Source organism: Ochlerotatus camptorhynchus, unplaced genomic scaffold, assembly GCF_037179485.1.
Source record: "Ochlerotatus camptorhynchus isolate MF236.1 unplaced genomic scaffold, CSIRO-AGI_Acam_v1.1 ptg000282l, whole genome shotgun sequence".
Taxonomy (NCBI): domain Eukaryota; kingdom Metazoa; phylum Arthropoda; class Insecta; order Diptera; family Culicidae; genus Ochlerotatus; species Ochlerotatus camptorhynchus.
In genome coordinates this window covers 198,621-222,788 of record NW_027040771.1, presented here as the reverse complement: position 1 = coordinate 222,788, position 24,168 = coordinate 198,621, and the positions used below count along the sequence as shown (strand labels likewise).

Genomic DNA, 24,168 nt, shown 5'->3' with positions numbered 1-24,168 from the left:
CGGTGGAGTGCAGATGGATGACGGAACGTGGAGGAGGCGAATGAACCACGAATTGCACCAGCTGCTGGGAGAACCATCCATTGTCCACATTGCAAAAATTGGGCGACTACGGTGGGCTAGGCACGTCGTAAGAATGCCGCACGACGACCCAGTGAAAATGGTTCTAGAAAGCGACCCAACAGGAACAAGAAGAAGAGGCGCGCAGCGGGCAAGGTGGATCGACCAAGTAGAAGGTGACCTGCGGACCCTTCGCAGACTACGAGGCTGGCGAACTGTGGCCATGGATCGAATAGAGTGGAGACGACTTCTTCGGACAGCAGAGGACAACAAGGCCTTAGCCTGATTGGTAAGGTAAGTAAGACCATGGCAGCAGCACCAGCACCATTTAGAACGCGACGTCGATCGAAATTCCTGGCCGCATCTCAGTAGTTAACAGTGTTCACTCGGCTGTCGACAGAAGCATGTGTATCACGCGATCGTCTGTTTACTTGGCAGCAACCATTGTGTGGTCCTGCTCATTGTTCTTCATCAGCAGTGCTTTCGGCATCGTCGACTTTGGAAAGCAAGAGTTTCGTGATGAGTATGTGAGTGATGACCACGTTGCTGTAATGGAAGCGCTCTTCCCCCCGTTGACGATATTGCCATGCAATGAAACCACTGGAAATGGATCCCGTGCTGATGGAGGAGGCTTATTGGTTAGCGGAAGATAAAGTGTCTGTTGTGTTGTATCTTTTGACCCTAGTTTTACAATGGTTTGGTTAGCTAATTCGTATGAGCCCTATCAAATAAATTAAAAATCATCTCGGAAGTTATTTTGCCTTTCACGCAATCTGTCTGCAATACCGTTGCGTTATATCTGCCAGCCGAAACAAGTTCTAATAAAGTGACAGACCACTAGTTTATTCAACCTAAGACCTTGATGTGTGGTCGAATCCATCCAGGTTGCATAAATAAATTTGATGAATGTATCGAATTAGATTCATCTCATGGCCGTGGAAAACATGCCGTAGAGTGCAACCGGCTTTTTTCCCCGGCGATATTTTAGGGACAAGCGAGCTACTTTTTCAGATGGTAATTTTGAGAAATTAATATTGTCGAAGAGCAACCAGCATCAACTTCAAAATATGGAATTACATATTTAAAAATAATGATGAATGAACTGATTCAACCTGTATTCACATTTACGATTTGAATTCAATTTTATCATTTATTTTCAGAATTTTTTTTTTTTTTTAATTCTTTATTTAAGAGATTTTTAGCCTTAGGCTAGTTCATCTCTAAGTATTTTCAGAAATGAACGTGCTTTAAAAGTGTGAAAAGTTTTTTTTTCCAAAAATGATATCGTGAAAAAAAGGGATTTTGTTGTAGGAAGTTCACTGATTATAAATATAAATAAAAAACGAGAGCACATCAGAACTACTATTTTAACTTTCGCTAATTTCTTGATCAATTTTGCGGTTCGCGGTTATCGAAGCTAAAATTTGAATTAGTGTATTAGCTGATATTGAAGATACATTTTTGATTAGCTGTGCCCACCTCTGCTTTTGGTATAACTAGGTGCACGATAAAGGCAAAAACGTTGGCTTTCTGTTTTCAAATTATCGACATTATAAATCATTTGCATTTTATAGTCGTAAGAAAAATAAATTAAAATATATTTTCATCCTCAGGAATACAGTGTAAAGATATCCTACAAAACTGTAGGGGGAATGCCTCATTTACGTTTGTAGATAATACCATTCAAAACCACAATGAAAATGATTTGTCTTCGGAATTGGAAGGATAAGGTATAAACATATTAAAGGGACACCTGTTAAAATCTCTTTAAAAAAAATGCATTTTTTTTTTTTTTTTTTTTTTTAATCACTAGAATAAATGCAATCATTTCGGGTGTTCAGCATGTTTTTTTTTTCTTGATTTGTTTACCGTCGATCTTGTTTTTCCGTGCTGAGCTCCCACACCTGGACCCTACCTATCGACCCATCAACTTATGAACCGGGGACCAACGGCTTTACTTCCGGTGATCAGAGATGTTATGCCTCAGAACATCCCGGCGGCACCGACAGGGATTGAACCCAGGCCTGCTGGGGTGAGAGGTAATCACGCTTACCCCTACACCACTGGCACCGCTCTTGTTCAGCATGTTATCTAACAATATTTCAGTTTTATTTTCGAAAATTTTCAGCCCAAAATATTAATTTTTCCGTTGTTGGCAACCTTTTTTCTTGAAACCTTACCTTTTACCTTACGAGAAAGGGATCTCGGAGATTATTCGATCAATATTGATAATTCTTCTGTCCGCGATGTAAAAATGAATTACCTAAAATCCAACATCCGATTTTTCGGATATTCCAATTCTTCGATTTGTTACGCTCATTTTCAACGAAAAATCGATCTTTTTTTCCAACGCCATCAATTTGGTAATTTTGCGAATTTCGAAAAAAAAAATCCTGTGTTAGATTCAGTGTTGGAAAAGTTCGCGATATTTCACGAAGTTTACCAAGGGAAAAGTTCGTGAGTCATAGTGATTTTTCGCGAACTTTTCCATCACTGAGATTTAAGATATTTTAATGAAGATCTCAAAACACTAATTGTTTCTTTTCTCCGATGATTCAGTGCTGGCAACGCAGTTCCGCAAGCGACAAAAACATCCCTTGCGTCTGTTTGGCAAGGCTGCCAACAGCAGAAAAAAAAACAATACTTTGGGCTGAAACTTTTCGAAAATAATGCTCAAATGTAGCATAATAACATACTGAAATCCCGAAGGGATTGCATTCATTGTAAAGTTCTAAAAAAGTTAACAAAAAATATCCTTTTTTACAGACCTAAACAGGTGTCCCCTTTAAATGATACAATGGCTTTACAAGTTCTAGAGTGGTTATTTCTAATGGTTTCTACTAAAATATCATCCCAAAATATTCCAGATTCTATTTTGACCATTCCAATAAATCGTCAATACCAAATTCTGCTTTGTATTATAGGTACTGTGATTTGTGAGCCTCAATTGCACGCTGGCTCACGTCGGTCAAGCATCAGGACGCACACCAGCGGCGCCGTTCGTTGTGTTGTTGTCATCGTCTGAAGTCGACGAGACGACGACGTAGACGTTCGTCGTCGAGTTTAATTAAACGATAACACTAATGGACTTAATGATAAAAGTGTCTAGTTTTATTAATAAATTTAGCACAGCCTCGCGACTGACCGCTCTAGATGGCGCAATGGACTGAACTTTAGATGAGACGGACGAACCGGAAAAACAGAGATCGACAAACGAAACGAAGTGGAAACCGGCACTGCAGTCTCGCGCACTATCAGTTACGGGTGTTTTTGTTGTTGCATGCTCCGTTCGGCCAATTGTGAACCAGAAATCCTTTTATAGCGATTGGATGGTAGCTAGGTAGCCTGCAGCAACGAAAATGTACAAGGAAAAAAAAGAAGAAAAAAGCAAGAATAGCAAACTTCGGGGGACGTACCTTGGAGCTGATTCGCTACCGCTGAGTACTCGGAAGCTTTCTGCAGGTTTACTTTCGGTCGGTTTTTGGATGATCCGTTGAACAGGGAAGTTGTGGTGGGGTTGAATGAGGAGGAGTGGGTGGTGGAAGTGGAGCTACCACCGATGATGGCCGATGTGGATGTGGATGGGGTGGAGGTGGTGGTGCAGGAAGAACCGCTGGTGCTGTGGTTGTTGCTAATGGTGGAAGACGTGCTGGCCGGGGTGGCCGATGCCGTCGAATTAGATGAATTCTCCAGCAATAGCTGCTGGACCTGGAGGATGTCGACGTACTCGTCGAGGCTGGCACCGGGGTTGGAGCGGTTGTTTACTGCAAATAGAAGAAACGAAAGGGTTATTAAGATGAAAATTTATTTAACTCTAAGCGCAATGTGAATATTTCTATCTTTTACCTAGCCTTCGACTTGTGATAGAAAAAATGATTTCATTACGAGTTTAATAGGATCACTGTTAGACACACAGACGTTACACTTTCTCCTCAATTGTCGTATACGAATTTAACGTTCAATTTAAATATTATTATATTTTTGAATCCCCGGATCACTTTGACGTTTCTATACATTCTATTGAACTTGTATGGGTCATTACAACTCAAGTGGGTACAGGATTTAAAAAAATAGTTGTGGTCGATGTCACCGATTTGAGCCAAACTTGGCCAAAACGCTTATTTTGGCATTATGAACAAACATCTTTTTTGATTATGCTCTGAAGTTCCTAGATCCCTCTCGGTCACAACCCTGGATTATCGAGATTTTTAAAAATTGCTACTTTCAGAAGAGAGTACTCCACAACCAAATAATCTATTCGTGATTTTAGAACGTCAATTCGAAGGTTTTTTGAAGGTTGATTTACATAGGTTAACCCACATTTTGTTTTTGTTGTAGTAGCTACAGTAAACATGCTGATTACCGGCAGGTATCAAAGTTGTCAAAAAATGAACTATTTGCACCATGGGCGGGATTTTTTTTTATTATTATTTTGGGCTCAAATTTTCACCACACTTTGGAAAACTCTTCTACTAGATGTGTTTTCAAGGGCAAATGATTTGGACAAATTGTTTTTGAGATATGACCAGATGAGTGAGGGGTAGTTTTGAGCTTTTATGGGGAAAATCATTGAATTGCTTGAATTCCTTCACGCCGATGGCACAATAATATTTTTAATGCTATTTTTCACATATGTTGAGCAGGATTCTCATTATACTAAATCATAACTAGCTTATTTATTTACTTCTGTCCATAAATTAAGCGTGGTCTTAAAAGTGAAAAATACGTACGTAGCTTATTTGGTTGTGGACTAATCTGTTCTGAAAATTTCAATTTTTAAAAATTTCGAAAATCCAGGGTTGTAGCCGAGAGGGATCTAGGCACTTCAGAGCAAAATCAAAAAAGGTGTTTGTTCAGATTGCTAAAATAAGTGTTTTGACCAAGTTTGGCTCAAATCGGTGACATCGACCACAGGTGGTGTACCCACTGGTGTACATTGTTAAAGACTTGGCATCCAAACTATTTTTCCGCGTGTCGATATTTTTAAGGATTTTTTTTTTAAAGAGTTACGTATGTTTCTGTGTGGTTGGCAAAATGATTGGCGCATATAAGGGAAATGGCTCTAATGTTGACCTATGGATCTAAGATTGGGCCCAGCGCTAAAAATCTGCTATTTATCAATTTTATCTAGATGAACGTCCATTTCCCCTAGAAAATGTTAGCCTTAATTTCTTACATCCTCTGTAGATAGTTCTTACGAGAACTGTATTAAAGCAGTATGTTTTTCTTTGTTTCTTTATTAAAGATACTTTAAGCCTTAACAAAAGCAGTTTGTAGTGCTTAAGCAAATTGTCCCAAAGTCAACTTTTTCGTCTTCTTCTTTACAGTCCAAATTATTACTTATCGCATATTAGCTTAATGCGTGCTCTCAACTTAGTGATTCAAATGCACTTCCACATTTACTAATTAAGAGATTTCGATGCCAATACCAACGTTGGCATTTGTATATTGTGTGGCAAGCACAATGATCCTCTATGGCCAGGGAAGCCGAAAAATATCCATCCCGATAGATTCCTTCGACCGAACCGCGAATCGAACCCGGCGCCTTAAGCTTGGTAATACCGTGCCTTTACTGACTAGGCTATGGGGCCCCTTCAACTGATTCGTGCAAAACCATTATGATAGAATTTTCTAGTCGTAATTAATTGCTGGAAATGTATTTACTTCATACAATTAGCCATGATAAATATAAACAACTATTTGAAAAGTTTTACCAATACCACCTTACAAAATTTATTTATGTATCGATTTCATACAAAACTGGTTCGTTTTTATTTAAAAAAAAACCTTTAAGAGAATCTTATATTTTCCGGATGGGTGAAGATTTTAGCCAATAAACAATTTCTTAACGAAGAGCTTTGAGTGGGTTGGGTTATTTCTTTTAAATTCCGTTATAATTGCTTATCTTTTGAAAGATACACGTATTTCGTCTACTGCTTGCAGACTTCATCAGTGCCAAGTGTCAACACCACTACACACCAAAAGATAAGCAATCATAACGGGATTTAAAGGAAATAGACCAACCCACTCAAAGCTCTTCATAAAGGGATTCCGTTAAGAGGTACGGCAGATTTAAAGAATTTCTTAACGTTTTTGTTTGCATTCCACCATTTCCGCCCAGCGTCCCTAAAAATAGAACGGATGCCCCAAACACCTAGAAAGCACTTTTACACTGTTAATATTGATTCAAGATAGATGGTTTATCTTCGGTAAAATTGTTCACTAGAATTGAGCCTTGGCCATGGAGAACATTTTGCTTAGGAATTTTCTTGCTAGGTGGTGCTAGTATCTGGAGAAAAGTTCGCATTGGAGATTTCCGCCCACGAAATTTAAAATAATTCGGTGAAATTTTGTGAAATTTATTGATGTACGTCATTTTGGATCATAATTGACTCACATGATGGCACTTGTGAGCAAATAAATATTGTTTAGCATAATATCATGTAATCATTAATACGTGTCTTCTGCAAAATTGTTGCGGTGAGCCTGTCCTTTCAATAATTCATATTTTCGTTCACTAGGTGCCCTAGTGAGTTGAACATTTGAAGTTTTATCAAGATTTTAAAGCATTCAACAAGTCTAAATCATGATCTACTGAACCCTAATAAACTCAGAAATGTTAATTGGATTACCATATAGATAGTTTCAGTGTTGGGCAAAATAGCTCATTCGAGTGAGGTCTTTAAGACAGTGAGTAGTTTATTGAAATAATGTTTGGGAATCGCACCTGATCGAAACATTGTTTAATATCGTTTCCCCGAATCTGTCCGTATAGAACGTTCCCGTCTTTGGCTGAGTTATTTATTTAAATGAGGCCTTTCTAATGGCAGATATTGTTACTAAAAATTGTCCCACTAGGATGCGCAAGTGTACAAAATATTATTTTGACTCATTTCTACTATCCCTGACCATATGGAATGCTTTCATCTTTAGCAACCTACTTAGCAAAGTGCTTATGTTTAGTTAGACATTTCGGAGAGTGGATAGTTTAGTTCAAAAATGTTTCATTAGGTGCCGCTAGTAAGCATAATATTGTTCAGTCTTATTTATAATACTCCTTAGCACACAGATAGCTCCCGTCTTTGGCTTGGTTGCTCATTTGAGTTAGGCCTTTCAGTTATGCAACATATTTTTTATATAGTCACTCTTGGGCCTTTTGTGACTTGTCCAGGGATAAGATTAGAACTCGTGACTTTGGCGTGTGAAAAATATTGTTTTGCCTATTTTCTTATGATCCTTTCCCAAGCAAAGTCGGAGATCAAATTGAATTCAACATTTGCTGTTATGATGAAAATTGTTTAGAATACTCCAGTTGATCTCCTTTGGGTTGACTTAACGGTTAACATAGCAAAAATGAAAGCAGAATTTTACACTGTTGAATCAACCGGAAAACTAATCCTACTTTAAATGAAGTCAATTTAATTGCTGATTTTGCATTCATAACATTTTACCGAACACGAGCCTGGCGTAGATGGTAAGCATCCATGCTTCTCACGCTGAAAGACTCGAGTTCAAATCTCACCCCGGACAAGTCACGAATGACCTAATGTGTTAAACAAAACAAGTAAACAATAATCATTAGCTCAACGACAGATGAATATAAATTAAATTTTCAGCAAGACGTTCAAAGATGAACTTAAAGTTAAGTTGCTTTCCTTTATAAATCTCTTGACTATATAATGAAAAAAAAAAAAAAAAACGAGTTATATCAGACTTATGTCGTGAAAATTGAAATAAAATTGAATTTTCATTATGATCAGAAACTGCAAAATTTAATATCGATTTGCTTTCATTTTTCCTCGAGTTTCCTTAAGTTACCTTCATCGGCAAAGATATTGAATTAAATTACGACTTTCTAATAGCCGGAATGATTAAAATCAGTTTACTATGAGGCACTACCCGAGCAAAAACCGAAAACTGCCCGATCATATATGAATATTTTAATGTGGTATGATATCTTATTTTGGTGTACCTGTGGTATAAAACCTTTTTTTTTGATATTATTCTGCTATCGAAATATTAAGTTAAATATCAAAATATGGCAAAAAAAAAACCCATATTGGTCCACCGGGCAGGTGAATAGAATCTCGTTTTTGATATTATCCATCGATAGACGAGGCCTTAATGGATATTTTTATTTTTATTGGTCCCAGTTTCTGAATTGCTCAATCGAACAGCAATTGCTAGTTTGAATTGGAGTCCAAATCATAATTCAATAATCAATTGATTTATGTCTTCACGTTTTTTTCCAAACATGAAAATAATTTTAAGATATAATTGTGGCTTATCTATGTGGAGCAGATATAAGATTTACGTAGTGCAAAGTGCATATAATTCACTTTCTTCTTCTTGGCTTACAACTGGAGCTTTATGATTTTAAACTTTATCTGCTTTATTGTGCTTACTTTAAGCACAGTTATTATTTACAATCTTATCATATTGCACCAATATTTGACGAACCAATAAAGTTTAATAATCAATCAGCCCAATTTTCCGTATTATCATTGGACAAGACACACGAAAATCGTGTGAAAAAGTTTACGGTGGATCATTTCCAATTAGAGAATGTACAAATTTCTACTGTTTATCGTATTTTGGCATCCTTGACAACAGATTTCGATCGCTACACAATACGTTCAACAACAAAGATTTGATAAGTCACCGCGATGCCGTGGTAAAATTCAAGTGCACACACCCCTACCCCACGTTGAAAAGGATAGGAATTGTTTGTCGAAAGAAATCAAGAGCTCCAGAATACACCGATCAACAAATTTCGAACGTGAAAACCCAAGAAATTACTCAGGCAATGTCTCATTTTGGATGATAAAAGTTACTTTCCTCTCTCAAAATCTCACAGTCCTGGAAATGATCGATAGTATTCAGATAATAGTTATGCAACATCTCCAAATATAAGATTCAAGTTGAAACAGAAAGTGATGCTGTATATCACCATATCGGAGAGAGGAATTGAAGAAAATATTAATTTAATTTCTTTAAAAATATCACACAGACTAACAACGTGTTTAAGCTGCATAAAGCATCATCGCATTATGCTAAGAAAACACTTACCTTATTGGAAATCAAAATATCCCGTATGTACCAAAAAACCGCAATTCAACAAACTTGTCTCATTGTAGCCCAATTGAAGATTTTTTTTTGAAATATGAGTTCGTTGCAGTCATGCCACATATACAGATTTATCTGCAATCATACAGATTTTTTTTTATATTTTGATACTGATTTTTCAAATAAAGGGAATGTATTTTAAATTATTTTTTATATTTATTAATTACGATAAATAATCATTTTTCTCCTTAAAGCAACTTGAATTCAATCTGAGCATCAAACCCAAATCGTATTTTTCACTAAATAAATATTATTATTTTGGCTTGGAACCTTTCGAATGGACTTTTGATGTTCAGATGTTCTGATTTCTCGTTGGAAGCGATATTAGTTTCCCTTTCTATTTGTTTGATTAACCATGATACGATGGTTAATTAAACATATGTTTTGTCAAATCGGAATTCTGATAGTGAATTCATTATGGAACTTTTCAGCCGTATTTGTCTCTCATAACTGGTACTTAATGTTTTGTATTTTCAGACTGTAGAAGAGATACACATCAAGATTGATTTTTTTTTTTATTGATTTGTTTTCCGCACTGAGTACCAATGCTACCGACGCCAGGGAGGCAGCTCCTACACCTGGACCCTACCTATCGACCCATCAACTCATGAGCAGGGGACCAACGGCTTTACTTTCCTTCCGACGGAAGGTGTGATCAGAGATTTTATGCCTCGGAAAATCCCGGCCGCACCGACTGGAATTGAACCCAGGCCTTTGAGGTGATAGACAATCACGCTTACCACTACACCACCGGCGCCGCGATCAAAATTATAGGATTTCAAGATATTTAAAATAGACAAGTTCTTTAGAAAGCAAACTTTAGAAATTTTTCATGATTCTAAGCTTAGAACAAACTCCTTCTGAACTTTGAATGGAGATTTACGCAAATCCGCACTGAAACCATTATTAAAAAGGTTTTTTAATGATCAAAATACTCGCGCAACGTGGGCATATTCCCGTAATCGATTTTCTCTTTCGTGAAAAACGTTGATTATTCCTCGCCAATCGAACGCAAAATAACCGGCATCATCGGATAGCGGAAAATTTTCCCAGCCCTAAGATGGTGTTAGCTTGCGTGCCTTAAGTCGCAATACCTGATGTGCTCTTTTCTGTTGTTGGTCGTGATTTGCTCGATTGGTTCCGCTATTTGACAGCTCAATTGGTTCCCAAGATTTTCTCCGCTGAATATAGCGACTTTAAAGCTAACATCAACTTCTGTCGTACTATCCTGCGAGCTTAGCGAGAAATTCGTTTATGTTGCCGTCGTAAATCAAAGAGAAAGTCGGTGAAATGAATCGATCAACGAGGATAGGTTTTTTTTTTCAAATGATACGCAAGAATACAGAATTAAATTCGAAAAAATGTGGGATCTCTGTCTAAGACACCCTCATTAGCTACGCTAACGGGGCTGATCGGTCAGACAGTTTCCAGATTTGTTTCACGATGTACCAGTTCTAATTGCAATTTTGAAAAATGAGGGTGATATATAGACCAAGATTTAAAGCGACAGTTACACTATCCTCCTCGTGAACATATTGACATGTGTAACGTCCGCTTTAGATGTATAGATGTTTAGATGTATTGGCAAAAACAGCACCGGATGCACGCTATTTCTAAACAACCCAAATTTGAGTAGGATCTACTGGTCCAAATCCAACTGGTCTTATTGGGATAAATTGTAAACATGAAAACTCTTGGCTTCAATACAATACAAATGCGTACGATTTCTTCTTCAGATACTAACGCCTAAATTAATGAATAAGCCTTCCTCTGACTTAAAAAAAACCGAGTTTAAACGACACGCAGGTATTAACCATATTGATCGGATCAGCCATCTCGAGCAAAGTTTGCTTAGATGAAACGCGTCCACATACATATTCTGGCATAAAAGCATAAAAGCATTGTTGTCCGTCAGTTATTATAATAACAAAATTATTTATTATTTGGTTATTCGCAGAACATTTTTGAGATAACTTTTTGGAATTTTACTTCTTATGTCAGACTCGTCAATATCATATTTATGTTGCCAGTACACCAAATTTTGGTATCAGATCAGAATAAGGTATACCCATACCATACCGTATGCGTGATAATGTTTGCACCATCGTACAAATAATGTTCCCGTTTCACCTGTGCATACAATGCCTTGGTTTTCTTTGCATGCACGTAACCTATAGCTCATACCGTAGCTATGGGGAGAAGGGTGGCCATTAATATAAAAATTTACTATTTTTAATTTCACATATTGATATGCCAATTGAGAGTACATACTCTAGTTAAGACAAGCTGAAAATATTTCAACATAATATTGTGGCTAACGGAAGATACATGCTACCAAAGTTGAAAAAAGCGGAAAATCATAGAAATCAAGCGTATTTTTCATCTTATGTTTCCCATATGCTATACAGTAATGTAAAAATATTGAAACATACCATTTTAAAGCTTGAAATCTAAGCTTTCCATTGGCGTTATCAACATTACAAATCGATCAAATTTTTGAATAGTCACATGAAAAAATACCAAAAAATTACGATTTTTCAAGACTAAATCATGTCGCAATAAAAAAGTCCACCTCGGTTCGCTCAACTGTTCATAAGAGAATAAAGTACAATCCTAGTGCTAACTTTCAGCAAAGGTTGCATCTGCACTTACTTGCTCTATCTCGAGAAAGCACCAATTAAAAAATTTATGTTTTCATTCATCAAACCCCGGATGGATTACAAATAAGTCGATTATGTACTCTAGCGTTTTTTTATGTAAGGGTCAGCGAATCCAAACACATAAAGCAACCAACGATACAAACAAAACGGTTGCTACGACTACCATGACAAACTCGCTCTGTAACAAAGCTCGATCCGAGTGGTAGAAGGATAATGATATATTGCTTGCCTGCTTTGTTGCAATATACACGGATGAGGACATAGCTTTATATGAATCGGGAAAAGACATAACAAAAAAATTCCCATTAACACACGTGTATCATCTTCGGCTTTACTTCGTGAAGCAGCTTGCCAACAATTTGCTCGTTTCCTTCTACCGCCCCGAATGAGTTGGGTCGCACGAGCTGCTTGTCATGAAAAAGATTGGTGAAGATTATATCATTATTGTTTTCCACTTCTGACATAGCGTTATTATTCGGTTCGTTGATCGCTTGTTATTTTGTCATTTGGAGATATTTTTGATTCCTTGGTAAGGGTACATCATGATAATCATCAGTTCAACGTTTCATCTTTTGGCCAAAATGTAGTGCTCAGGATGTTTGTTTACCTCCCTGGCAAAGAAATTGCCGAAGGTGAAATTTTTCCTACTTAAGATTATTTATTTTACCTAAAATAGGTTGTTTTATTTTGGTGTGTTTGTTTTGGTTTTGTTTTACTCGCCTTATCCATCATCACCACTGTCTACAAACTGTCAACAAGTGCAGCTGAACGAACATTGCAGAATTCTGTTTGAAAAGTAGGTTAAAGTGAATGTATTTAATATTGTGAAAATGGCATTGAAATATATGGACATCGTTGGATCGTATGATTTTAAGCAACGAATTGTTGACAAAGTTACGACGACATTCGAAGAAATTTGTCAAACTTATGAAATAATTGAGTCAAAAAAAGAAATTCTACGGTGTAAAATAAGAAACGTTTACACTAAATTCGTTAAAAAATGGAGAAGTGCAAACAGACAGAAAGAAAAGTTCGATCGGGTTAATAAAGCGTGGCTCAATACATCGTTTGGTATCGACGAATTCATACAAAAGGATGGCATCGAAGATTCTGCCTCGTTCAGTAAACGTGGAAGACCTGAGAAAGAGTTTTCAGAACTTAGCGATAGAAGTAAACGTCGTCTAATCGCAAATGAAGTTGATCGGAAATCGGATTCATCCGAGAAAGTTCTGATGATTGCAAGAAGAACAGCCTTCAATAATCAGCAATTCAATCTAATGAACGTTCTTGGCGTTCTTGGCGTTCACATCCTGAAGAATCAAAACAACGCGCATAGCATGTTTGTTAAGTTGAAAAAGCACCGTGGTTTGATGTCAGCGGAAGAAGCGTTTACCTTCTTCATCGATAATGGATTTTCGAAATCGCAGTATGAAAACATACATAGTGCAGATCCTGCACGATTCCCAAGCTACTGGAGTATTCGAAAGATGAAAGCCATTTGTGCTCCACCTGTGAATGCGATTGAAATAACAGCTAAAAAAAATTAAGGTTATTTTTAATCGTTTTACTGAAGTGCGACTGCTTGATAAAATATGTTTTTGCATCTTCCTACATACATTTAATATATAACTATTTCAGGGAAGATTTTATTCCTAAAATAGTTATTAATTAATAGGAGATTTTATCCCTAAAACAGTTATTTAACATTTTTAAAATGATGATATTAAGATCACGAGGATCTTAAAGACAGAAAACTGCCCAATAAAATATTTATTCATTTGTTTATATTATATATAAACTGTTTGAATGGTATTTCGATATATTTATCTATTTTCTTCAATGAAGGCAAACCCTCAAGATCTCATGGAACATACAGTTAAACCACAGACAAACAGACATAACGCATTGAATATTTCTCACTGTAAAACATCGTCGCTAAAACATTACCGCCATCTGTTGAGTACACTGTGGTGGGTAGTACGCTGAATAGATGGCGGTAGTGTGTAAACGTCAAACGCAAGAGAATTGACTATGCGCGCTACAGGTGGCGGTACTACCAACTACGATACTTTTTAATTGACCGTTAAATGCTTGTTCGATGAACAACTTGCGAGTGTTATGTCTGTTTGTCTGTGGTTAAACGGTTGATTGTGATGCAACAAGCTGAAATGATCGAATACTTGGATTCAAACGACCTGAAAAATGTAGAATTGATTCTTCTCAGTACATGGGGATTCTGGGCACTCGCATACCACCAACACTTTTCAAGTTGTAGTCAGAAGCAAGCACTAACAGATGAAGATTTATTAGCTACTGCCACAACACCAATTCGGCTTTCACTGAGCAATGATTCGAACAAAATCTTTTGGTTCAATCAAATGCCTCAGAGCGTCCGGTTTTGTCGATCAATAATATTGGAGTTTATAAAAGAGAGCAAAGAAGTTGTACTTAAAACGAAAGAGGAAGTTGAATTAGAATTCAGCAATCTTAAGCCAGTTCAAGTTGAATTATCTGACGAAAAATCAGTCACAGTTTTATTCGACTTCGTTATGAGTATGATTGATGGAAAAATTTTGACCTTTATAACCGGCACGTCTTCAATGCAATGTTGCCCTATTTGTGGTGCATCGCCAAATAAAATGAACGATGAAAGTGAATTTGAAAAAGGATTCTCGTCAAGATTGGAGACATTGCAGTATGGAATTTCACCATTACACGCCTGGATGAGGTTTTTGGAATTCTTACTTCACATTTCATACAGAATTCAATTCAAGCAATGGCGGGTCACAAAAGAGTTTAGAGAGGTGTATCAAAAACGAAAACAAGAAGTTAAAAAGAAGCTCTACGAATCATTTGGCGTGTGGGTTGATGAGCCAAGAGCAGGAGGATCGGGAAACAGCACAACCGGGAATGTTTGTCGAAGACTTTTCTCGGATACTGAACTGCTTAGCAGCATTCTGGAAATAGACCATGACTTGGTTGTCAGATTCAGAAATATATTGATAACTATCAACTGTCAACAACCAGTAAACCCGCAAAAAGTAGACGTATATGCTCGAGAAACATACCGCCTTTACCTTCGCTGTTATGCATGGTACAAAATTCCAGCATCGGTACACAAAGTACTTGCACATTGCGGAGAAATTATAATTTATTCTCCTGCACCTGTTGGCATGATAGGAGAAGAGGCTTCCGAATGTCGTAACAAATTTTATCGAAGAGATCGAGAAATTCATGCCAGGAAAACATCACGGGAAGATAACTTATATGATGTCTTCATTCGTGCAATGAATTCTTCAGATCCGTTAATAAGTTCAATTTCGATTGGTACGTATAAAGTAAACAACATCATACTTTGTCAACGTATTTGTTCGCTAATACACGGTAAGCTAAGGTAAAAAAGTTCGGTAGAGGTTTGAGGCCTGATTTGATAAGATGCATAGGATATTTATGAATTATAATTTGCGACGTATTATTTAAAGGACTAGTTTAAAAAGTCCGTAACGCTAAACATTGAGTGCTGGTTTACCTTCCAATCCCTCATCAAGCACTTTTTCTTTGTGTAATACATTTGTACCGTTATTTCAGGGGGTAATCGTGGGCGTATCTTCTCTGACGATACGTAATATTTGAATAGGCTCTAAATTTTACAAAAAAAGTGTTTTTTCACATTCATTGACAAAATACGGGCATCAAACTATCAATGAGCTGTTGAAAACATTTATATCTCCATACATGGATATTTCCAGTGGTAAGCGTGATTGCCTCTCACCCCAGCAGGCCTGGGTTCAATCCCAGTCGGCGCCGCCGGGATGTTCAGGGAAGTAAAGCCATTGTCCCCGGTTCATGAGTTGATGGGTCGATATGTAGGGTCCAGCATAGGCGTAGCCAGATAGGGGCAGGGGGGTCTACTGCCCCCCCTAAACTCGGCAACACAAAGGCTTTCGAGGAAATGGCGTTCGGTGAAATGGCATTCGGCCAAATTTTCTATGGTAATTTTTTTTCGCCCCTCCCTAGCTCGAAACCTGGCTACGCCCTTGGGTCCAGGTGTGGGAGCTGCTCCTTGGCGTCGGTGGCATTGGTGCTCAGCACGGAAAACAAGATCGACGGAAAACAAATCCAAGGAAAAAAAATTATATTTTCATAAATACTGATGAAGACGTACTTTACCCTACTAAACCTAATTTTAACCATTTCACTGAAAAGTTATGAGTTATAAAATGCTATCGCACACATCAAGGGTAACACAAAAACAGTTTTAAAGATCGACATATTTTTGGCCACCTATTTGTATGGGAACTTCCCATAGTGCGTAGTAGGCTGTGTATAAAAGAAAATGATTTACTTAGGACGCTCTCCGTCACTACCATGAGTCGCACAATCAATGCCGGCAAGAAATCCGTGTCGCCAAACGAACCAGCTGGATGGACTTTCTGGAAGGAATGAATTCATCACAGTCTTCTGCCGACTTATGGAGGCAAGTCAACGCCCTCAGTGGGAAACGGCGCATGACACCGCTCCACGTACAGATTAACGGTGAAGCTGTTTCTGACCCTGCAATTGTAGCGGACGAACTCGGCTCGTACTTTGCCGATCTCGCAGCCATCGAGAAGTACGAAGACGAATTCAAGCGGAAAGCTAAGCCTTCGACGTCATCCATTGCAAGTTTTTCGGTTTCTTTTGACGCTGAAAACTCGGACATCAACCAGGCGTTCTCCTGGCAGGAATTGCAGCATGCCCTCCGCTGCAGCAACGGAAAGTCGGCGGATCCCGACGAAATCGGGTACCCTCTACTCAAGAGGTTACCAACGCCAGCCCAGCTACGGATGCTGGAGCTTTTCAACAAGTTCTGGCTCACCAACTCGTATCCAGCGTCGTGGAAAGAGAGCTTAGTCATTCCCATCCCAAAAGCCAATGAAACAACCCGTGAAGCTAGCAAGTTCCGGCCAATAGCCTTGACATGCTGTATGGCCAAGGTCCTGGAGCGAATGGTCAACAGGAGGCTAAAGCATTTCCTTGAAGCCGAAAACCTGCTCGACCATCGACAGCACGCCTTCCGTCAAGGGTACGGAACGTCAACTTATTTTGCAACATTAGGGGAGGTCCTCAAGAGTGCCAACGATAGCGAGATCGTCTCGTTGGGTATATCGAAGGCCTTCAACAGGACGTGGACGCCCCTCGTCTTAGAGCAGCTTGTCAACTGGGGGCTGTGTGGACCCATGGTCCACATCATCAAAAATTTCCTGACCGATCCCTCTTTCAGAGTAGCAGTTGGCAACACGAGGCCCAAGCTTTTCAGAGAAGAGACGGGTGTCCCACAAGGTTCAGTTATCGCCGTTACCCTCTTCCTTGTGGCCATGAACGGAGTTTTTGGAGGACTGCCGAAAAATGTTTACATTTTCGTGTATGCATACGATGTACTTATCGTAACTACCGGCCCAACAGCAGCACGTAACAGGATCAAGGCCCATGCAGCAGTCTCCGCTGTAGCCAGGTGGGCCAGCGTGGTAGGTTTCCAGCGTTCGGCCACCAAAAGCGTCAGGTGCCACGTGTGTCCATCCCGGCACCGTGTCAGCGGGCCACCTATTAAAGTTCAAAGTCAGACCATACCACTGAAGAAGACGGTCCGTATTCTGGGGGTACTTGTTGACCGGTCCCTCAACTTCGAGCAGAACTTTAAGGCGATCAAGAACGACTGCCGCAGTAGGATCAACTTGATCCGCACTATTTCTCGCCCCCACCGGTCTAACAATCGCGACACTCGTTTCCGGGTTGCAAGAGCCGTCATCGACAGTCGCCTACTGTACGGTCTTGAGATGACGTGCATCGCCACCGAAAAGCTCGTGCAGATACTAGCACCAACTTTTAACACCTACGTTCGGATTATCTCCGGTCTTCTTCCGTCAACGCCCGCCGATGCCGCATGCATCGAAGCGGGTATTCTGCCCTTCCGCCATCGTACAACCGCAGCAATTGCAACGAAAGCCGCTGCCTTTACCGCAATGACCTCCGGAAATGACAGGATCTTTCTCCTCGATGAGGGGAACAGATTCCTCCGCATGACTGCCAATTCGGAGCTCCCCCCAGTGGCCAAGGTCCACTGGTACGGAGACAAAAGTTGGCGCATACCTCCACCAAAAATCAAGAGTCGGATAAAAAGCAGGTTCAAGGCTGGAGATAACTCTGCAGCGCTGAAGAGAACAATAGCCGAACTGCTAGGCTCGGACTATCCAACCCATGCCCACATATACACAGACGGATCGCTTTCCCGAGCCGAGGTCAGAATTGGAGTAGCCGGAATTTCAGCACCGATGAGTAGCAGCCTACCGCCACAATGCTCGGTTTTATCCGCCAAAGCTGCGGCCATCTTTGTTGCCGTTACAACACCCTCGGACCGGCCCATACTGGTGCTATTCAATTCGTACATACAGGGATACAGGGTATTGTGGAGGCCACACCTCCGAACACGGTATTTTCCTGGATCCCTGGGCACTGCGGTATCCCAGGAAACAGCGAAGCCGACAGCCTGGCAGGGTCTGGACCAGCTGGCCCCCGTTACACCGACGAAGTGCCACTACAGGACATAAAGCGATGGATAGTCAGCAAAATGTGGGAAGCCTGGGAAGCAGAGTGGTGCCAATCCCAATCCCTCTTCATCCGAAGAATCAAAGGAACGACTAGCAAGTTGACGGATATGTCGAAACTACGGGATCAGAAAGTGATTTCTCGTCTTAGGACAGGCCATACAAGGATCTCACATAGTTTTGGTGGGACGCAGTCCAACAGAATGTGCTACGTTCGTGGAACCACAGCATCGGTGGAACACATCCTATGCCTGTGTCCGCAATACCAACAACTACGGGAGCAATATGCACTTCCCAACAGCATTAGGGGGACATACAGGGCGACGAACCTTCCATTTCCTCAAGGACGCTGGGTTATACAACAACATTTAGGTCCTTTTAACTTTCTTTTGGCTGACGGTACATCTCTACCGGACGGGGGATTACCCCTCCTACGGTGGAGCTCCGATCTCTTTCAAAACTCTACCTAACTTTGATGTACCAGATTGTTTTTTTTTTCTCGTTGCCTGTATTGTTAGTCTTTTTACTGGAATCTGTTTTAATTGCTTCTATTTGAGTACATGTGAATTGTAAGCCAACTCCGTAACAAAATTTGCTGGCAGAACCCCCCACTGGGGCTTCCCATTGTATAGAGATAAACTAGCCAACGGCTAAAAATCTCTCTAATAAAGTATAGTTGCACCATGACGATTCGTGATTCGTCCCACGCGCAAAAGTTTCAAAAAGACATTTCAATCGCCGTGGAGTGTCCTGGTGGACCGTCAAAAGGGTTTTAGACCGAATAAAGAAAGGACAACTACCCGCGAAGCTGGCCACAGTTCGTCCGAGGTCAGCTTGAGTTCCGAGGGTTATCGCTGCTATCAAAAGGAAGGTTCGGGTGAATCCAGTGCGTTCAATAAGGAAATGGCAAAGGAACACGGGATCAGTGACTTTACGGCACGGAAGATCGTAAAGGAAGATTGCGGGGTGAAGTCAAGGGCACGGAAAAAACTCACATGATTACCAACCGCATCCGTGAGCTACGAGTCGAACGATGCAAGAAAAGCTTGAACTTCCTTAAGCGAAAAAATCCGGTAATCCTGTTCACCGACGAGAGCATGTTTACCGTCGATCCCGTATCAAATTCCAGAACCGACCGGTATATTAGTTCTCTTCTGGTAAAATACGTGGCCGACGAGAACAAGAACGTGTATCTGACCAAGCGTCCTGGTAGCGTTATGGTGTTTGGATTGGTGGCTTCCGATGGCAAAAAAATGGACTCGGTGTTCATTCCAGTAGGCGACAAGGTCAACACGGAGGGCTACATCGGGATTTTAAGTAAGCAAGTATGTTCTTTCGTAGATCAAAGAACAGTACGGTCCGAAGCCAACAAGATGGGGCTCCGTGGTTGCAGGAACATCAGACAAACATTGACCCGTACCTCTAGAGAAATGGATCCAGGCTACATTATTAGAACCTGCCGTGCATTCCGGAAGCGTGTGGAGGCTGTAATTGCAGCAAGTGGAAACTCGATCGATTTTTTTTTATCTAGTTCGTTTATTTGTAAGGCTCAATCGCGTTAGCTTTACGGAGCCGATAATTCTTTGTTCTTTGTTTGTAACAAAATTCAGTATTCGGCCCAACTCCTACTAGACATAGAACTAGTAGGAGTTGGGCCGAATACTCGCGGCTTACTCGAGGTTAGAGGGGTACATTGTCGAAGGATAGGAAATAGCTCGATCGATGATTAACATAGTTTAAGACTCTGAGAAACATCCCCCGAAATCGAATTTTTTTAGATTTTTTTAAATTTTGAAATTGCTCAATGGTGCAAACATTACAACGTATACGGTACATCTCATCCATGAAAACATCAAGCTGAGAAAAACGCTGTTGAAGATTTTTCTTTCTCTATGGACTCTTACGAACGGGACAACGTAGTTTTCGAAATTTTCGAAAATGACCAAAGAAGGAAAATTTTCCTTTGTTTTGTTTTCCGTCGATCTTGTTTTCCATGCTGAGCACCAATGCTACCGACGCCAGGGAGGCAGCTCCCACATCTGAACCCTAGCTATCGACTCATCAACTCATGAACCGGGGACCAACGGCTTTACTTCCCATCCGAAGGAAGGCGTGATCAGAGATGTTATGCCTCAGAAGATCCCGGCGGCGCCGACTGGGATGGAACCCAGGCCTGGATACATGACAATCGATTTCAATTCATAATTCATTTTCGCCAAAAAAATGCTAATGGCACTGTTATGCCGCACAGTATATTGGATGAGAAAAAGTGACTTTAGTGACTATTTTTAGGGAAATGGTTACTTTAGTGACTGTTTGGTGTAAAATGTGACTTTTTAGTAGCTGATTTCAAAATAGTAACAAGCGACTAAAAAACGAACCAGCCCTGTGATCTTTCATTTTTTTTTTCAAAAATTTGGATTTGAAAATTTTTTGATTTTAGAGGTTTGAAAAAATAAATACAATACAATGTAATTGCCTTAGAAAAAAAATACTCATGATTTTGGAACATGATTTTTTTTTTCCGCTGTTCGGACAAATACTAAAGCTACTGGGCTTGTTCAATCTGATTCTGAATTTCTGATTTTTGAAAAGTGTCAAGAGCTCGAACATGTTCCTAGACCATTTTTCAAAGTTTCAAAAGAAAATCAAAATATTATTCATTCTGTCAACACCAATTGAATAGTTTACATTCCCGTCTGTTCGCAACCTTTCTTGTCAAATTTTACACGCTGATTTTTAATGAATCTTTCTAACAAAAACTTACTAGCACGTCAAGCTGAGTTTCAATGTGTTTTTAAAGGAAACTTCTGTACTCTCAACATTGGTCGTAGAAAAGTTACATTAGTGTCTCAACTTTAAGAAAAAGTGACCTAGTCACTAAAAAGTAACCTGCTACCAGCCCTGAATAACCACCTAAGACCATGACGAGCCGGAAAAACAATTTTATTTTTATAATTCTTAACATCAATCCTATGGAAGAACCACTGTGCATTAAGCAACAAGACCTATGCTCCTATTTATAAAGACTGTCGAGTTCTCGGAAATCGTTAGAGTTAAAACGGTAAGAGGTTCACTTACTTCCCGCTCCGTAACTTGTGTAGCTTCCGTAGGCGGCGGATGAGGTTCCTCCGCCCAGGCCTCCAAGGCCGCTTAAGCAGTGACTCACACCACCAGGGTTATGATGATGATGGTGCTGAGCAGTTTGATGATTCTGCTGTTGTTGCTGGTGATAGAGGTGAGAATGATGATGATGATGATATGGCGTCGTCGATACTGACGGACTGTTAGTTCCGATAGCACTCGCGACTGATTCACTGTTTAGCCCGGCACTACTGGCATTTACGTTGGAAACACTACCACTACTGGTGTTGTGACTGTTGTTGTTGTTGTTCAAATGAGCCGAAAGGGCACTGTTGGTGGGATGACCGTTGGCACTCCCGACGGCGTGGGACGGAATCAAGTGTTGGCTGTAGCTGCTGTTGCTGCTATGGTGGTTAATCGCACTGGTACTACCGTTGTAGATTTGATCACTTTCGCGACGCATAGCGAGCATTTTTCGGGCCGTCGAAGGGAGCAGCGCTCTTGGAACAGAAATAAACAAAACTAAAAATCAAAAACCGACGGCTTCTAATTGAGATGATCTCCATATCACAATTTTCCTACTTCAGCAGGGGTGTACAATTGGATTCTTCTTGGAGTTTTTCTCCAAAGGCTATGAAATTCCGATTGGCCACACACGATTACACTGCACTGCACACTTCAATTACTGCACACTTGTTTGAGCTCTTCGGATATTTTTTCTTAAAAAGATGTCTCAAATCGAGATCAGACTGTGGTTGCAATTGTATAAGACATTTAATTCACATTAACGGCACATATTTTCGATAGGGATCTGCCACTGCATTTTACTATAAACACCAACTCTATTTTTCGTTGAACACAAACTACCTACAGTATGATGCACATAAATTTCACCTTCAAAATAGCTTCTTCCCACGAGCTATTCAGAAATCGTGTCACAGCACTAATATTCTTATGGAACCTTAAGCTCCCTTTTTTGTTTTCTTCTTTTGATTGTTTCACGCTATAAATGGTGAGGTCGAAAGTTCTCCTCGCGATCGTTTTCTTTTGGTGCTCGGGTGTTAGGAGTTGAGCTGTTCTTCGCCACAATAAAGCATCTAATTGATCAGTTGATTGTCCTTAATGTCACCGTTGAGCTGAACTGATTTCCACTGTCTTTCCTTGCCGTCGTCGTTGCTGTTGTTGTTGTTGTTGTTGTTGTTGTTGTTACCTCTAAAAATATGCCGCTATAGTGGAGAAAAGAGAAAGAAAGAAGGGACGATTGCAGTTAATTAATTAGCTTAGGTGGAAACGAATTTAATTGGAGAGAGTGTGGATTTCGCCTGACACGTGGCTGCGGGTGGAATCGTTCTACATACAGTTCTAAATTTAGCCGGTTTTCGGTGGATTGGCCCGGAGTATCGGTAGATGGAATGACAACTGAATGGATGAGGATTTAAGTTCGGTCCTTATTTGTTTACATCGTTTTCGGTCACAATCAGTTTATTGTGAGTCATTCTTTGCAGCTAATATAATAGGATCATATGCGGATAATACACCCAGCGAAACAAACACAGCACCACCATGTATTTGGACTTTTTTTTTGAATTTCCCTGTCTTTAATGTTAATTTCACCTCTCAGTATATCAGCATTCTACCTACCATCTTTTGAAATGGTTATGCTGGTAATGTTGTGGAGCATTAACATATAAGCCGAAAATTTGCACCACCTTAATTAAAAAGCACCCTGCCTCTCATTTGTCAATTATTTGTTTGGATTTATTTATAACATAAAGGCTGACTGAAAGTAAATTGGTACGCCCCTTGCGCACCGCTGGCACGCCTCTAGTGTTGGGAATCAAAAATCTTTGACAGTGATTTGTTTATACTTCTATAGAGAACAACTGGAGCAAGTTTGATCAAAGTGGTCCCGGCCCATGTGTGTGTTTAATGGGTGCGATATCCTACGCAGGTGTGGAAGCTTCCTTCCTGCACATTCGATTGCCGTCAATGGATGGCAATCGATGGCCGTCGGTGATTGGCACTAGGTTGCGGAACAGAGACCGACGTTAAAGAAAGAAAAAAAGAAGTTTGATCAAAGTAGTCGGTCGCGGTGTTGAGGTGCGTTAAAGCCAACCCCGGTCTTTCGATCCGAGATGTGGCCAGAAGTTACAACGCCAACTTTCAAACGGTGCGGAACATCCTTGCCGGGGAAGGATACAAGTCGTACAAAGCCAGTAAACATCCGAACCAGCACATGAAGCAGAATTCTGTGGCCAAAAACCGTGCAAGGCTCTTGTACGACCATGTTTTGACGAAACACAAGGGCTGCACTTTGATCGATGATGAAACACACGTCAAATATTGTAAGCAGCTTCCCGGTCAAAAGTTTTACATCGCGACTGGACGTGGGGCTGTGCCGGGAAGATTCAAGTTCGTGTTTGCCGACAAGTTCGCGAAGAAGGTCATAATTTGGCAAGCGATTTGCAGTTGTGGCCTGAAAACGGAACCATTCGTCACATGCTCGACGATGACATCCCAAGTTTACATCGAAGAACGCCTGAAAAAAACGTGTATTCCCATTTATCCGCAAGCATAAGGGCAAAGTCATCTTTTGGCCCGATTTGGCCAGCTGCCGCTACTCCAAGGTGGTTCTGGAGTGGTATGCTGCCAACAAG

At 40.1% G+C, this 24,168-nt stretch overlaps 1 protein-coding gene across 1 annotated transcript in view; it reads right to left on the bottom strand.

Annotated features, from left to right (window-relative positions):
- sr (stripe) overlaps positions 1 to 22,692 on the bottom strand; it is a 322,818-nt gene extending 300,126 nt beyond the window's left edge. Inside the window, exons 1-2 of the mRNA XM_065228095.1 lie at positions 21,509 to 22,692; positions 3,474 to 3,821 (exon numbers count right to left, since the gene is read on the bottom strand). Coding sequence (XP_065084167.1) covers positions 3,474 to 3,821; positions 21,509 to 21,983 — 823 coding nt within the window. The 5' untranslated portion in view covers positions 21,984 to 22,692. The remainder of the gene's footprint in view (positions 1 to 3,473; positions 3,822 to 21,508) is intronic.
- Between the last annotated feature and the right edge of the window lie 1,476 nt (positions 22,693 to 24,168).